At 44.1% G+C, this 16,539-nt stretch overlaps 1 protein-coding gene across 5 annotated transcripts in view; it reads right to left on the bottom strand.

Annotated features, from left to right (window-relative positions):
- Window positions 1–391: 391 nt before the first annotated feature.
- Window positions 392–16,539, bottom strand: part of NBAS (NBAS subunit of NRZ tethering complex) — a 341,233-nt gene continuing 325,085 nt past the window's right edge. For all 5 annotated transcript variants that reach the window (XM_075923472.2, XM_075923475.2, XM_075923474.2 and 2 more), the window contains 2 exons: window positions 11,255–11,383; window positions 392–1,258 (listed from right to left, as the gene is read on the bottom strand). In XM_075923472.2, the coding sequence (XP_075779587.2) occupies window positions 983–1,258; window positions 11,255–11,383 (405 nt within the window). In that variant the 3' untranslated portion in view covers window positions 392–982. The remainder of the gene's footprint in view (window positions 1,259–11,254; window positions 11,384–16,539) is intronic.

The following is a 16,539-nucleotide window of genomic DNA, read 5'->3' as shown; positions in this document are numbered from 1 at the left end:
TGAAAACTGAAGAACTGTTTGAATTGTTTTGTCATTTTAGGTGAAAGGAGAGCAACTGTGAGGAGCTACGTCTGCTGCCGAGAATAGCAGAGAAGGAACTGAGGAGCCGCACCTCATGCGCAATCAACGGACACTAATGGTGCAAGGGGACACTACTGCGCATGTGTGGTGTGGCAGGGCACTACTAGAAAAAGATCTCCGATCGCCAGCACGGGGATGCACTGGTACCTGAAGTGGAGCACCTACGGGGACAGTACTTGAAGAAGAACATAATCTTTTGGAGATCTGAGTCAAGCTTTCTGAAACTGGATAGAGTGTAACAAAGATCAAACTATACTAAACATCACAAAAAATTATCAGCTTGTTTCCTCCTGAGGAATACTCAGTGTAGTGAAAAGGAGAAAAAAAGAGAAAAGGTTTAATAAGTGAAAAATACATCACTTCTTGCAAATAAAACTATTGTATTAAGAAGTCCAAAACAGCACAAATTAAGATTTATTTCTCTCTATGGTAATGTCATTTGTCCTAAATGCATTTACTGATAGCTATTATTTTACATTGGGACCAGACTCTAAATTATTTAAAAGAATTGTGTGACACAGACTGCATAACCCTGCAGCATTACAAGTTGCTACTTTATAATTTACATATTATAAATCCAAGTAGTTAGATTTAAAATGTTTTTGCCAGTTTGAAAGTTTTTACCAGTACAAGAGATTTCCGTACCTACATGGAGAGAGATACTTTTAAGATCAGTAAAACGTTTCAAATTAACTGAAAATATGTAAATGAATCACAGTATGTATAGTGTTAGCATTTTCCACAAATCCTAAGTAATGATCATCAACTTAAAATATATAATTTCGTTTGAAGACCAATTTGTGTCTCATGTAGAAGACTTCCATCCAAAAAGTAGGCAATGGAAAAAAAGATGTTATTCAGGCAGCTGCTTTGTCAGAAGAAATTCAGTTTGCTTTGCCATTCAGATCCAACGCTCAATAACGCTGAGGGCAGTACTGTAGGTTCTGAGTGCAGGATGAGTCCCTTTGTAACACACCATAAGAGACCCTGCCTCTGCACTGAAGCCTGCATCCTGCAATTGTTTTGCTATTTCCACTATATCCCAATGTCCCTCTTCCTGGTTGGCCAGTAAGTGGTTGATAAGATGAGGGTAGAATAAAGTGGATATGCACTTCACCACTAATTTTTCATTCAGGAGCAAAGAAAGAATTTCAGAATCACAGTTGGAATCATCAACCTGCAAAGAAAGAAAAATACACAAAAATGAAGACAGAATTAGTAGTTACATCCACATTTTTTTTTTTAGGCCAGAAGGGACCATAACCTTATAATAATCATTAACCATGGCCTCCTGCAATGTGAAGCTGCAATAGTAGGATGTTCTGCATAGATTTACAACAATAGTAATACATATTTTATACATCCAAGGCAAACCTTTAACAATCATAATTTGTTTTCTTAATAAAACCTCACATAAGTCTTATAGATATATCCATCTCAAACTAAGGAACAAAGCAATGAAAAAGAAGGTAGTGATGGGCTTAGAATAGATTCCCATTATCTTTTCTATATACCAGTAAAATTCCCTATTTTTACAGTAATAGAAGGATTAACAGAGGTTGATAAGGGAGATTGTAAGGTAAACTATATTGTCTGACACACTGGCTAATGCGTGCACTATACAGGGATGTGTCTGAACAGAGCTCAGGTAAACTATATTGTCCGACACGCTGGCTAATGCGTGCACTATACAGGGATGTGTCTGAACAGAGCTCAGGGTGAGATTTTCAAGCTCTCTGAACCGGTGGGTGGTGAGTGGAAGGGGGGACAGAATTGCCAGTCCCCCGAACAAGGGGTATGTGTGTGTGTGCGCGCTCCACACTCCTGGAAGGGGAGGGGCCTTGGATGAAGGGGCAGGGCTTGCGGCTAGTGGTTGTGATGGCCAAGAGCCTCAGGCCCTTTTGAATCATTGGGCCCCACAATAGTTGCCCCTATTCCCTCCACCATTGGTGGGCCAGCACAAAACCTGTAGCCAGACTCAGACTTTCCAAGTCTGGAATACTCAGCAGTTGCCATAGATACACAGATTGGGTACTGAGCTCTTTTGAAAATTGGGTCTATATTTGTACAGACAATGCTACAGAATTTAGCTTTTAAATTCAATTTGAGCTAATGTAGCGGATAAATCAAATGTAAATTCCTAGACAGCCAATACTGCTTTAACAGCATAAAGTGTTTTGCGTCTCCAATGTCCAGAAAAAAAATAAAACAAACAAGCAACAGAAAAGAGCCTGGTAAGATGTAAAAACTGTCTTCCTTTCAATGGGCTCCATCAGATAAAATATGAACAAATCAAGTAACCTGTTTAATAAATAGTGATTTCCTGACCACTTGATTTTTAAAAGTTAAAGCCCATCCTCCTTCTACTCAACCTGGGTCCCATTTTCCAGAATAACTGTCCACTACATTTTGAGAGATGGTAGAGCAGAATGTATAAATCACATTCATACTGTTATCTGAAGTGATTTGGTACAGCAGCACAACTCTTCTAATTCTTAGCATATGTAGCTGATTCTATGAAATCTCCACAGTGAAGTGACACTGACATCTTGGAGACAACCGACAACTTATTCCTAGGCAATGTTATACTCAACCAGCAGTGTAAGTAATTTCATCTTGATTTTTCAGGACAACATCCAATATTTTCTTGTCTATCATTTCGGAGTGTCTTTTTTGTCTCTAGCTATACAGCTAAAGCAGTACAGAGCTTAGCTTCTCAGGTTTCTTGTTAAACTGACAGGTTTTCCTCCCCTCGTAACACATCAGGATGGACATTTCTTGGTTATTTCCCAATTTCCTATTCCATCAACTTTTCACTTCCATTTCTCAGACAACAGGAGGAATGACCAGATCTGTGCCTTTGCCTAGGAGATTAGATATACCTCAGGTCCAGTGAGCCAGCATACCAACCTTTGTGGCTCAGGAAAATTCTACACTACCACTTAAGTCAATCTAACTTGCATCGCTCAGGGGTGTGAAAAAGACACCACCCCCTAGCGACACGTTACAGTGACCTAAGTGCTGTCCAGACTGGTACTGGTACTATATTAGCAGGAGATGCTGATCTTTAAGTCAGCTGGAGAGCTGCCATTGACGACAATGGGGACAAAACAGAGCCTGAACTGAAAAAACCACACAAATTATTTCAGAATAAAAACCTTATCTTCAGATCCTTTCAGCCTTATAAATATAAGTATCTTGCTCTTGTGAAATAGATGATGGGAGAAATCATGATGCTTTCTATAGAATATAGAAAAACAAGCAAGAATAATTTGTTGTTCCTTTTAAAAAGTAGAACACTTTCCACAACCTCTCTTTCTTTTTTAAAAGCACAGAAAAAGGGACAAAGCATGAAACATGTCAACACGCCAAGAGTATTCATCTAATGAACCAAACTCAAGTAAGCAGGCTGCAGGTACAATTACCCTGTGTTTGCCTTAAAACGATCCTTTATTATCAGTTTATTAACTAATCTCCTCCCCCCCCCCCCCAAGGACTTGAGAAACTCGAGAGGAAAGTATGGGATTTTCTAGATTAAATAGGAGAAGGTTCCCCTTATAGACAAAGGTTTCTATCCAGCAGAGGAATGAAGATCTGGAACAATTTTCCAAAGAGTGAAGGAGGACAAAGAACTCATTTCTTTTAAGACTTACTTGAAAAATGTATCGAGTGGATTGTATGATTAGATTACAGATAAGGCACATGGCCCATCTACAGTAAAACTCCGATGGTCCGGCATCTGACGGTCCGGCACTCCTGATGGTCCGGCATCATCAGGAACCCGGAATTGCTCCGGGCAGCCGGACCATTGGAGCTGCTCTGCCCCCAGCTTCCCCGATTCAGCCGCTGCTAAAACTGACCAGCGCTGAATCCGGGAAGCAGGCGGCAGAACAGCTGGAGTGCTGCCGGGTAGGTCCAGTAGCTCTGCCCCTTGGGGCTGCGGGACCAACCCGTCAGCACCCCAGCTGCTCTGCCCCAGGCGTCCCCAAGAGCAGCTGGGGTGCTGACGGGTTGGTCTTGCGGCGCCAAGGGTCGGCGCTACCGGACCAACCTGGCAGCACTCCAGCTGCTCTGCTGCAGGCGTCCCCGATTCAGCCGCTGCTGAAACTGACCAGCAGTGGCTGAATCAGGGACTCCTGGGGCAGAGCTGGACTATCAGAAGGAAGGGCTATGAGGGGGTCTGGGGTAGCATCCCCCCACCCCACCCCAGACCCCTCATAGCCCCCCCTTCTGATAGTCCAGCATATCTGATAATCAGGCACCCCCTGGGTCCTAAAGGTGCCGGATTATTGGAAGTTTACTGTATTAGCAAATGTCTCCAATGCGCAAAGGTAGGACACTAAAGGGAAGGGCTCTGAGTTACAACAAAGAATTTCTTCTTTGATGTCTTGCTGGCAGGTTTCTCTCAGATGCTCAGGATTTAACAGATACAATATCTGGGGTCAGGAAGGAAATTCCCCCCAGATCAACTTGGAAGAAATTCTGGAGGTTTTCATGTACAGCCTGGGTCACTCATTGGTTTGAACTAGGGTTGTTAAGTAATAGTAATGCCTGACCTACTCCACAGCACTCCCCCGGCTGGCCTCTTATTCCAGGGATCACCCTCTCCCATGCTCTTTCCATTAGTCCCCAGAATGAGGAGTGGCTGGGGATGACATCTCCTGTCCTACACCTCCATGACCTGGCCATCCTCTTGCTCCAGGGATGGACACCCCTAAACCTGTGCTCCATTGTCACTGGCCGGGCTCATACTCGGAGGTAGGGGAATACCCCATAGAAAATAGGCGCATGGCAAGCTCAGCCTTCCTGCACCAACTTCTCTTCCCTATTGCATGCCTAGGCCCTGAGGTAAAATCCATTCTCCCTTGCAAACAAGGCCTCACTTGGCTAAAGGGAACCCACCTCGCTCAGTAAAAGGAGGCAAGCCCAGTACTAGAAGCAGCAGCACGACTCCTTCCTAACCTTCCTCCTGCACCCACCTCTTACTCTCTAGCCCAGCCTCCCCAAACACTGAATTTCTAAGGTGAAACTCTCTTTGGAGAGGAGGTGATCCAGGAGAGCTCATAAGCCCAGCCCAACAAGGAGCAGGACTAAGAATTCACCTTCTCCTGCACAACTCGCATCTGAGAATGCTGACTTTCTGAGATAAAAAAATGAGACCCCTTTAATAAATCAAGATGCTTCTCAGGGCAGAACAAGAAGTAGAACTGAGTGCACTGGCAGGCTGTAAAAATTTTACTCTTGTTTTATTTTTGAGTGAAGTCATGTAAAAAAATTCTATATTTGTAAGTTCAACTTTCAAGACATTGCATTATAGTACTTGTATGAGGTGAATAGGAATACTGTTTCTTCTTTTACAGGGCAAATATCTGTAATAAAATTTTAAATGAGCACTGTACACTTTATAGTCTGTGTTGTAACGGAATTCAATATTTGAAAAAAATCAAAATATTTAAATCAACAGTATTCTATTATAGTTAAACACTGTTATTAACTACAATTAATTTTTCTAATTGCTCTACAGCCCTAGTTGAACTAAAATGGTAGATTCTTTATACCTGGAAATCTTTAAATCAAGATAGGCAACTTCAGTAACTCAGCTGGAGGTTATGAGCCTACCACAGGAGTTGGTGGGTAAGGTTTTGAGGCCTACAAAGTGCAGTAGGACAGCTGGTCCCTTTCAGCCTAGAAATCTATATGGCACAACTCCCCAGTCCTGCATTTCCCTTTTACTTCATTTAGATACATGTTCTTCTCATTGACAGTCTTCTTCACACTGACACGTTTAAAATACATTTCTTGATTACATTTTTTTAAAAATCCTTGACACATAACCAATCTGTTCTGTGAAAGTCTCTCCAGGGATACAAAACTAATTACTTCAATGTATAGTGGTCCTCTCTATGAACAAACAATTCTAAGAACATGAGAAATCCAATCAAGTCACTATCATGGGTTACACCTGGAGTTTGGTTGTGGTTCAAAACACTTCAGCTTGTGGATGTGGTAAGATGACAAATTTTCAGTGTTTCAACACCATTTGGCTGTTTAAAATAAATTTTTACACAGCTTCTTCTTACGCAGGAGTGGACAACATCCATCCCACCAAGTTACTGAATCTGGCTCATAAGCTGCACAATCTGGCCCATGGTCTACCTCGCCAGCACTCACAGGCACTGAGCAGTCAGTCACTTAAGAGGAGCTCCATGCCACTTTAAGTGGCTGGCTGCTGCCTGTGGCCCTCTGCTCTGGGTGTCGGGAAGGCTTTGCATAAACTGGACAATGAAAGCAAAGAGATTCTGCTTGGGGCAGTATGCGAAGCCTCCTCCTCCCCTGGAAAAGAGAGCCACAGGGAGCAACCAGCCATTTTGAGTAGGCTGGGGCTGCAGCAGGCAGGGATCTTGACACAGGGCTCTGTAGGGCTGATGGCTGGGAGCCACCTAGTGCCTAAGTGCCTTCTGACCACAGCTTGCCTCTGGCACTCCAGCTCCTCCCTCCCTGCAATTCCCTGCCCCAGGTTACCATCCAAACCCTCTGCACCTCTCGTCCCCTACTCACCGAGGTCACAACCCCTTCCCGGACCCTTCACCCGCTTCTACAGCCCTCCCCCAGGCCAGAATCTATCCTCTCCTGTCCCCATAGCCCCTCCCCAACCCTGCACCCTAATCCCCTATCCCAGATTACAACCAACTCCCATTATTCCGTTATTACTGAAATGGCCATTACATTAAACTGCATTGTAAGTTAGTGACATTTATTGGCATTTTAAGGGGGAAAAAAAAAAGACACAAATCTAAAATAAAATATCGTCTGCAGCATAAGACTTAATAAAACAGAAAAAAATATAAAATCAATATGCACATTAAGGATGTTAAGGACTAGTCGACGAGTCGCTTCCCCCTCCCCCCTTTGCTGCCTCTATCAGATAGAGGCAGCAAAGGAGGGAAAGAGGGAGTACTTCAAAGTGGCAGTGCTGCATGAAGCCCTTACCAGGGTCCGTGTGGTGTTGCTGCTTTGGAACACCGTGGAGTCATTTCAAAGGGGCAGCGCTGCTCTGGCATATCCATGGAACCCGGGATCAGCGGGAGATTCCCCAGCCGATCCCCGGCTCCGTGTGTGATATTTTAAAGCAGCAGCGCTGCATGGAACCTGGGGTCAGTAGGACACTCTGAGTCCCCACTGTCTCCAGGCTCCATATAGGTGCTTCTGCTTTGAAATGCACAATAGCCCTCACGGGGGACTCTTGCGCATTTCAAAGCTGGCATGAAGTGTGCAGCCCGGGGCCAGCGGGAAGTCCTGCTGACTCCGGGCTCCACGCAGGTGCTTCTGCTTTGAAATGCACAAGAGCCCCTTAGGGCAAGCGCTTTCATGGAGCCCAGAGCTAGCGGGATTTCCCACTGGCCCTGGGCTACATGTGGAGTTCCACATTCCTCCTTTGAAATGTACAAGCAGGCGCTTTTACATTTCAAAGGAGCAATGCGGAAGTGCCTATCAACTAGTCAAACAGTCGATGGAAATTCCATCAACTACCTGGCTAGTAAATTAACCAGTATCTAACATACTTGATGCACATTACATACATACATTTTTGCAGTCACTTTTCTGGCCATGCATACACTGTTTAAAGAGATGCTAACAAAGAAGAAATTGATAAATCAAGTTGCAAGCAAAGAGCCAATAATGAAGAAAAGGGCTAGTTACACAAGGTCTCAAGGATTAAGGGGCTGATTATTTGGGCACATTCACCCCGAATTAGTAGATAACTGTAAATTCTATTTTATTTTCCAAATTTTATTCTTTGCAAATTTTTACGTTACAAAAGGAATAAATTGTTTTGACATACAGGCAGTCCCCGGGTTACGTACAAGATAGGGACTGTAGGTTTGTTCTTAAGTTGAATTTGTATGTAAGTTGGAACTGGTACATATTCTAGGGGAAACTCTAGCCAAACATTTCTCCAGAGCTCAGTTTTATTCTCCCACACCTCACTTCCCTCAGTCCTTTATTCTCAAGCTGAGGTGTCTGCTGAGAAAAGCCGCTCCGCGTCTCCCTGGTCTGCTGGGGGGGGGGGGGGGGGGGCGCTAGCTTCGCGTCTCCCTGGTCTGCTGGGGGGAAGCAGCTAGTGCAGGGTTGCCTCACCCCGTTTGTAAGTAGGGATCCGATGTAAGTCGGATCCATGTAACCCGGGGACTGCCTGTATAAGGCTATATCTCAGTACATTGAAGTGAATATAAAATATGTAAGTAGGCCAATAATTATTTAGACTAGAAAAAAGTTATTTTCAAGTCAAACTTTTAATTCAAGTCCTTTGGGCACAAGCAGCATGTTTTCTGATTACATAAGCCCTCCATGTATGGCTGCATTAACAATATAGTTACAACCAACCTATAGAATTGTTTTAATATTAGAAATAAGCAGTCTTAAGCTTTGCATGCTGAAATAAGAAAGATGACAATACTGGAAACACTCTCAGAAGCAAGCAACTCTTAAAGACAAGCTCTGAGTCTTACTGACATTCATGAACTACTTAACTGGCTATATTAAGATACAGTTTTTTAAAATTATTCACTGAGAGGGAGTGGTCTAGTTATTTCTGGGATACAAAAGATGGAACTGGCAGTTTGCAAAAGGTTACACAATAATAGAGGCCTGCAGTTTCAGAAAAGCTTTAAAAAAACGGGCTCTTTTATTGTCGGCAAAGGCTGCATAATCCTAGTATCAGCACTTCAGCATCATCCTTTTAACTGTAAACATCCATAAAGCTGTCAGCACCATACAACAAATGGCTAAATAATACATCGTACCAGCAAGCAAATGCTGATTTTTTTTCACAACCATGTTTGTGAGCTGTGCTAGCAGTATGTCAGGGAATCTGACTATTTCACTTTACCAGATGGCATATTTCCTTTCCCTGTTTAATGTACATGAGAATTGGCCTTTTGCAACACATCTGAAAACTAAGTATAGCCAACTACTTGACTACACTCATGGATCATTATTAAAAACATTCAGGAAACCAAGTACCCTAAGCAGAGTCAGATTATTAATTAAAAACAAAACAGCACAACACAAAGCAATCTTGCAGCATTCACCTTTGCTTCAAAAAATGTATTTGAGATGATCTAGAATAACAGTAGCCCTTTCCCCAATCTTATATATCACCTAAGCTTTAAAAGACTGACTCAATACCAGCTTCTTATCTTGTTTTTCTGTGCTACCCTGTACCTTTCTTTTTTATCTTTGCTTTGACCACTACATTCCCAGCATCAATGCAGGCATTCCCAAAAGAACAAGGACATGGCATTCGTACTATGCTGAGTTTTATATTGCTCTTACCAAGAGCAAAGGTTAGCTATTGGATAGTGTTATGGGATATTCCTTAGCATGAGTGAAAAGCGTTTTTGGGAAAGCACAATACAATTTTCAACTGTATCATTAATTACGCTTTTTTCTAGGGATGTTAGCATATAGTCATTTAAAGGATTAACCAAGTCTAGGCTTATCGGTTAATCCAAATGACTACACACAACTTCCCCCCTCACAGATTTAGTGGGGGGATGGAGAAGGCGGGAGCCAGCTTTTAAGTTGGCTCCCCATGCGTGCCGGTTCCCACAGAGCTACCACAGAGGCAGCATCACAGGAGACAAGCTGGAGCTGGTGCTAAGCTGGCCCCCCACAAGCACCAGATCCCATGGAGCCACCCACCTGACAACCCTTCCTCCTCCCATGGCTCCCAGTGTCAGAGTGGCAGCAGTGCAAAGGGTGGTGGTGGTGGTGGTGGGGAGGGGGGTGGGGGAACAGGCAGGAGCATGTGGAAAGCCGGCTTTCAAGCTGGCTCCCTACATATATCAGCTCCCATGGAGCCACATGTTCCCCTGTGCTGCTGCCTCTCTGTCAGAGGCAGCAGCATGGGGGAAGACAGGTGGAATTGCTGGCACAGCCTCGGTCTGTGGGGAGCTTGGGTCCCCTGTGGACAGGGGTGGCTGCTGCCCCCTGCTGCTGACTCTGTATCAGAGTCAGCAGCATGGGATGGCAGGCAGGAGCTGGTCTGCATGGGGAGCCAATTTTTTTAAACTCTAATACTGAGGCAGCAGCATGGAGTTCCTGAGGGCTCCCCAGCTGTGGGGCTGGGAGCACACTGGCTGTCATCCTCTGGGAATGTGTTAGTAACGGTGTAACCACTACAAATGTTTGCGGCTAATGATTACTAAAATACACAACATCTAACATCCCTACTCTCTACAATGTTCATGTCACGACTAACACATAACATATATATTGGCTAACAAAATCTTTTACTAAAATTTCTCCTAAAGTAATAAGGAGAATTAAAATAACTAACAGGAGGCATACTTTCTGTTGTGCAACGAAAACACTTCCAAATGCTACAAGATTTACACAGAATAATAATGGAAACCTTTTCTCTACTACCTGCTACATAAGCTGAACCTTGGCTGTGTTCATCCAATGATTTGATCAATTGTTGATTTCTAATTGAACTTTTAATTTTTTTTTATAACTTGAGTAATTCTGACTTTACTGAAGAGGTCAGTAGTTAGCTTTTCTAAAAAAAATACAGAAAGTTCATTCCACATTTTGAACATTCCAACAGCCTGTTAAATTTGGTCTGCTTCACAAGGTTTCATATATATATATATATATATATATATATATACACGATGACATTTGCACTTAGTGAGATTAAATCCCTCTGTTGTGTGTGAAAAGGGCTCATCAGAATCAGTAAGGCTGAATTTTCAGGGTAGTTAATCTTAAATATAAATCTGAGATTTGCAAAAAACAAATCTCACCATGTTTATAGAAGAGTCTACAGCAGGCGGAATTGCCAAATTTTGTAAGTATTGTGGTTTACGTTATTTTAAAAGAACTATAACACAAAGATGTATAAAAATATACTATGGTAGCTTCTGTTCCACCACATTAATTTACAACTGAGTAGCCAGATAATTAAAACAAATAGCATTTGTGGGTTCTTTTTAAAATCACCTTGACTGTAAAATGGATTTTTATCAGCCCTATGGCTGCAGACAAAATAACTGTGGAAAATATTAATAATCATAATGCACTCAAGAGACTATACTTCCTACATGAAGATAAAAGAACTACTTCATTACTGGAAAGTATGAAGGACAGCTAATTCAACTGTTCATACCTTATCAACAGCTGTTATCTGTTCCAGTGCCAATACATGAAGATCTTGGTCTTTGCTTTCCACTAGCAGTTTCAGGGATAACAGCAGGAGGGACTGGTTAAGCAGCAGCAAACATAAATCCTTTGTACACTGAAAACAAAAGTAACCCCAGACTGTCAGAGCACAGCAGACGTGTGGTAAAATCATACACACCAAATTTTATGAAAATCTTGTGTCAAATACAAAATGGAAATTAAACTTAATAAAATAAAATTTCCAGAGGAAATAAACCTGTTTGGAAATTTGTGATTAGTGGAATGTTTGGTATACAGAAAACAAGGGAAGCACTGCATACTTATAACAACTCACACAGCACTTTACTGAAAGAAGAATGGAGCAATCACTGCTCTCAGTGGGGGTAATGCTTTTGCTGAGGTCACTGAAACACTGTGCACTGTAAGAAGTGAGGTAACACATCTGTGACACTTTTCTAACTCAGTTATATAGTAATACAGGTTGAATAAGATAAAGAAGGACTAACAGGTTGGACCTCCCTAGTCTGGCATCCTCAGGACCTGAGCAGTCCTGAACCAGAGAGCTTGCCAGACCAGGGCAGGTCAATACTCCCCTGCTGGGCTGCACCACTCCTGGGCTCTCCAGGCTGGGGCTCCGATCCTGCTGCTGCTCGATGCTGCCAGGATTCCCCAGGGTTCCGTTGCAGAGCCACCCGGCCACCACCAGCCCCATTCAGAAACCATTCAGAATCAGGAGAATCCCTGATTCTCCAGGGATCCCTGGACAAGGCTCCCCTGCTGCTGCCTGGTTCAGATAAAGCCAGGGAGTTCCCTGGCCAGGACCGCCATGCCAGCTGCTTCTAGGAGTTTCTGGGGTTCCCTGGTTGGGGCCGCCCATCTGCCACCAGCCCCACTACCAGACCCAGTCCTGCTCCCACCAGGAGTTCCCCAGTCTGGGGGCGCTTAGCCGTTGCTGCCTGGCCCCACTGCTGTAGGGAGTTCCTCAGCCGGGGCAAGGGCTCCTTGTTCACTGCCTGGCCTGGCTGACACCAGGGTTTCCCAGGACAGGATGGGGGCTCTCAGTTTGCTGCCTGATCCCACTGATGCCAGAGGCAGGGCTCCTCACCTCTGCCTGGCCCCAGTGATAGCTCCCCAAACCTGCATTCTCCAACTGGCCCCCAACTCCCACCTCCAGGGATCTTTGGTCCAACAACATCCTTGGCCCTGAGTGTACAATAGCCCCTCACATCAGAATCCAGCATCATAAAATTGTCCCAAAATCTCAAATGTCTTTTATGGAACTCTTATCCAGTATATTAGTTTCTCCATTTTAATAGGAGTTCCCACATTTTATTATCCCAGCATGAACTATATGGATTCACAATTTTGGGATAGCGTGTCCTATTGCAGAGGCTAGCAACAGAAAGTGATACTTACAAAATAAATCACTGAGTAGGATTACTTCCAGACCCTTATCCAAGTCTAGTGTGGTTAGTAACAAAGTGAAACTTCATCTCATATATTTACAGATTAAACCTCCTGGGTCTGGCACCCTCAGGACTTCACTGGTCTCAAGCAAGGGATTTTTCCAGACCATTGGAGGTCATATCTGGCCCCCCTAGTACCAGCCCCCCAGCCCTGGACTGGCCGCTAGCCTCCTGGCTGGCTCCTCCCATGCCGCTGGCCTTGCTGCCCTGTCAGTCCCCTCATCCCCTTCCCTGCTGCCCTTGACAGCCCAGTTCCAGGCCAGCTCACTAAACTCCCGGCCCTGCCACAGCAGCTCCAAGGAGGGAGCCAAGGGAGCCAGGCAGCTGCAGGGAGCCAGGCAGCCCAGGTGCCTGCCCTCCACTGGGAGACTCTGGTTCTGGAATATCCATGGACCTGCTGGACCACAGATGTTGCCAGATCAGGGAGTCACAGTCTATAGAAGTTTAAGTTGTAGATTTATTTTCTATAGGGTGTGTACATGACTTTACCTCAAAAAACAAATTTCAATTTTCCTTATATGAATAACAATCTAATCCAGAAAGGTTCAAAGATATAGTTTACGCTGATTTCTCCTCACAATACTTTGTTTCTAGTGAGACCGATGAGGGAACTCACACAACAATATCACTCTATTGGGTTAGCCTGTGTATTATATAACATAGATATTACAGGTTGGACCTCCCTGGTCTGACACCCTTGGGACTTGACCGGTCCTGGACAAGGGAGTTTTCTAGACCAAGGGAAGTCTGGGATGGGGGAGCGCCAGGCAGCCCCACCAGACTTGCAGCAGCCCTGCTGGTTTCAGGCTCCACTGCCCTGCAAGCTCCAGCCCCTCCATCAGCGTCCCTGCCTCTGCCAGCTGCAGGCTTTGATGCCCCATGGGCTCCACTGTCCCACTGGCCCCAATGGCTGGCTCTACTATGAACCGCCAGCAGCCCCCTATTGGACCACAAATGTTGCAGGACCAGAGAGTTCCAAGCCACATTTCAAAGTAACCACATTCCACATAATCTGTATTCCAATATCATTTGAGACATCCACAGACACGCTGTATGCTTCACTCTGAAAGACACTTCACCTGCCCCAAAGAGCTTGCAATCTAACTCAAATGTGTAATTTTTACCATTTAAGTTCAAAGATGAGTAAATTAATCCGGTGGCCAAAGCTTCTGTTAAATGTAGTCACACTCTTTGGGTACTTATACCTACCCTGATTTTAAAAAGTGGAAAATGTGTATTATGGACATATTACACCCATGATATTGAGGCTACAGATCTTAATTAAGATCTTACAATATGGTATCAACTCACATAATTTTTTCCCAAGCACTGTATTTTCAGATAATACAGCAAATCCTCAGTTACTCCCCTCAACTGCATTTCCAACAACAAAATATTAACGTAATTGTGATGAACACCTGAGAATGTAACAGAACTACAAATTACTCCATGTCTGGAAGCATGTCATGATAATTACAAAAAATTCTTACAAACCTCGACTACTCAGGATAGGTCTAGGTGACACAGTATTAGACCTGAATAATTGAATGCTAATATTTAAACTGTATGTTAAATTTAATTCATCTAAACGTGTATTATTGCTGTATAGATACTAAAACAAATGTTGTGGATAATTGAAGCAGCGTACTTAAATGTACAGATGTTCTTTTCTCAATCTGTATATTATGTATTCTTTAACATTAGCTATAATACAATTTTAAAATCTGTTAAAAAAAATCTTTGTCTCATCTACACTAGCTAACCACCAGCAAGCTGCAAGCAGGAAAGAGTTTACACAAAAAAACAGCAGTCACAGGAGTACTAGCACAACACCTGTCAAATGCATTCACCAGTTGCCTGCATTGCAGTTCAGCAGATAAAATTTTAGAATCTGGTATGCTTTGCTGGCAACTGAATTTCTCCCCATGCTATCAAGTAACACATTTTTTATTATTGCAACCAGGCAAAGGTTGGTTAGCCTGAGGAGAAAACAGAAGGTTTGTAATACACTGAGGAGATTTTGTCTTTTATTGCCAACGAATAGACAGCAGTGTCTGTAGTGTTTACAAAGTTAAGCAATGGCTAAGTCTTCAGTTGCCAGGCTTTGCTTTCATTGAGAACTTACATTACATGAACAGGTGCAGAGGAGTATTAAAAAGACCATAAAGGGTGAAGCAAACTTAAAAATATCGCCCATTAAGCCTTTGATATTTTGATTTTCTACTCCATTTCTGTCAAACAGCAATGTAGTACTAAGGAGATTACAGAATGCAAACTTGACAATTTACGTTTCTACAAAATCCCTCTGTGTCTGGAAAGCACAATGTATCACCATGGATACACCTTTATGTTAGGAAAAATAAATGTTCAGGGTTGTAGGATGAACAACCTGAGTGTAACAGCAAGTTTATAGGGATGGTAACATTTTATACCTGAAAACCCAGCAGGAACCATAAGTGAAGAAGCAGTACCAGAGGGAGCAGCATATTATTATAAAAAGCTTATTAAAAAAATTAAAAAATCATATTTTTGTAACTGAACATGGTGGGAGGAGAGAAGGAAAGGGAGATGATTTAAATACACAAATTTAACATAATTAGGCACAGTGAACATTTCCAAAGCCAGTGACTAGGAAAATGAAAAGGTGTTTTTAAAACACTGTTGAACTACTGAATTTCAATTTGCTTTCCCACTGAAGTGATTTAAAATATCACAGAAAAAAATGCAATTAAACTATATGTCAGTGGGCAAATGCAGTTAATGTAGATATTAATATTACTCTTTGTACAACAAAGTTTAGGCCAAACAGGTATTTTAGCCCTTTTACAAAAATGTTTATCATCAACTTGCATACTTCGCAAAATTGTACTTAGTACAGGTTGGACCTTCCTTGTTAGGCACCTTTAGGACCTGACCTGTCCTGATTGAGGGAATTTGCTGGACAAAGGGAGGTCCCCTGCCACCAGCCTCCCAGGACACTCCCGCTCCCTGCGACTGGCTCCATTCCAGACCCACTGCCACTGAGCTCCAGCCTGCAGGGCTTAGACTTGGGCTCCAGCCTGCTGGGGCTCCCCATATATAGAGATCCCCAGCTGCCGTGGCCTTGCTTCTCACCCACCCCACCCTAGAATCCCTGGGAATGGGGCTTGCCAGCTGCCCTGCTTTTGGTGCTGGTTGCTCCACTACCGGTCTGTCCAGCCAGGGCTCCCCGGGACAAGGCTTGCTGGTTCCTCTGCTAGCCTGCTCAATCAGGGATCCCCTGGAGACGGGGCTCGCCAGTCCCGTTGGATGGGGCTCCTCGGGACCGGGCTCCAGCTGGTATGCACTCCTACTGGGGCTTTCTGGTCCAGCAACATCTGTGGTCCTGCCAGACCATGGATGCTGCCAGATCAGAGAGTCCCAGATTTCAGAGGTTCGACCTGTATCTTAATCACTGGGAGTATTAATATAGATAATACAGATTATATACAGGCAGTCCCCGAGTTATGCGGATCCAACTTATGTCGGATCCGCAGTTACGAACGGGGTTTGCTCCGTGTCTCCCTGGTCTGCTGGAGACCAGCAGACCAGGGAGACGGGGAGCAAAGCCTCTGAGGACGCCGGCAGCGGGACAGCCGCGGCGCGTCTGGGCTGTCCCGCTGCCCGCGTGCTCCGCGGCTTTGCTCCGCGTCTCCCTGGTCTGCTGGGGGGGGGGGGGGGCGGGGCGGGGCGCAGCTAGCACCCTCCTCCCCCCCCACCCCGCAGCAGACCAGGCTTTTCTCCGGACGCCTGTGGTAGAGCAGCTGGGGCGCTGCCGGTTGGACCC

The sequence above is a fragment of the Pelodiscus sinensis genome, chromosome 3 (genome assembly GCF_052426305.1).
Source record: "Pelodiscus sinensis isolate ZL-2025 chromosome 3, ASM5242630v1, whole genome shotgun sequence".
NCBI lineage: Eukaryota > Metazoa > Chordata > Testudines > Trionychidae > Pelodiscus > Pelodiscus sinensis.
Note: the sequence above shows the minus strand (reverse complement) of the source record. Positions and strands in the feature narration are given on the sequence as shown.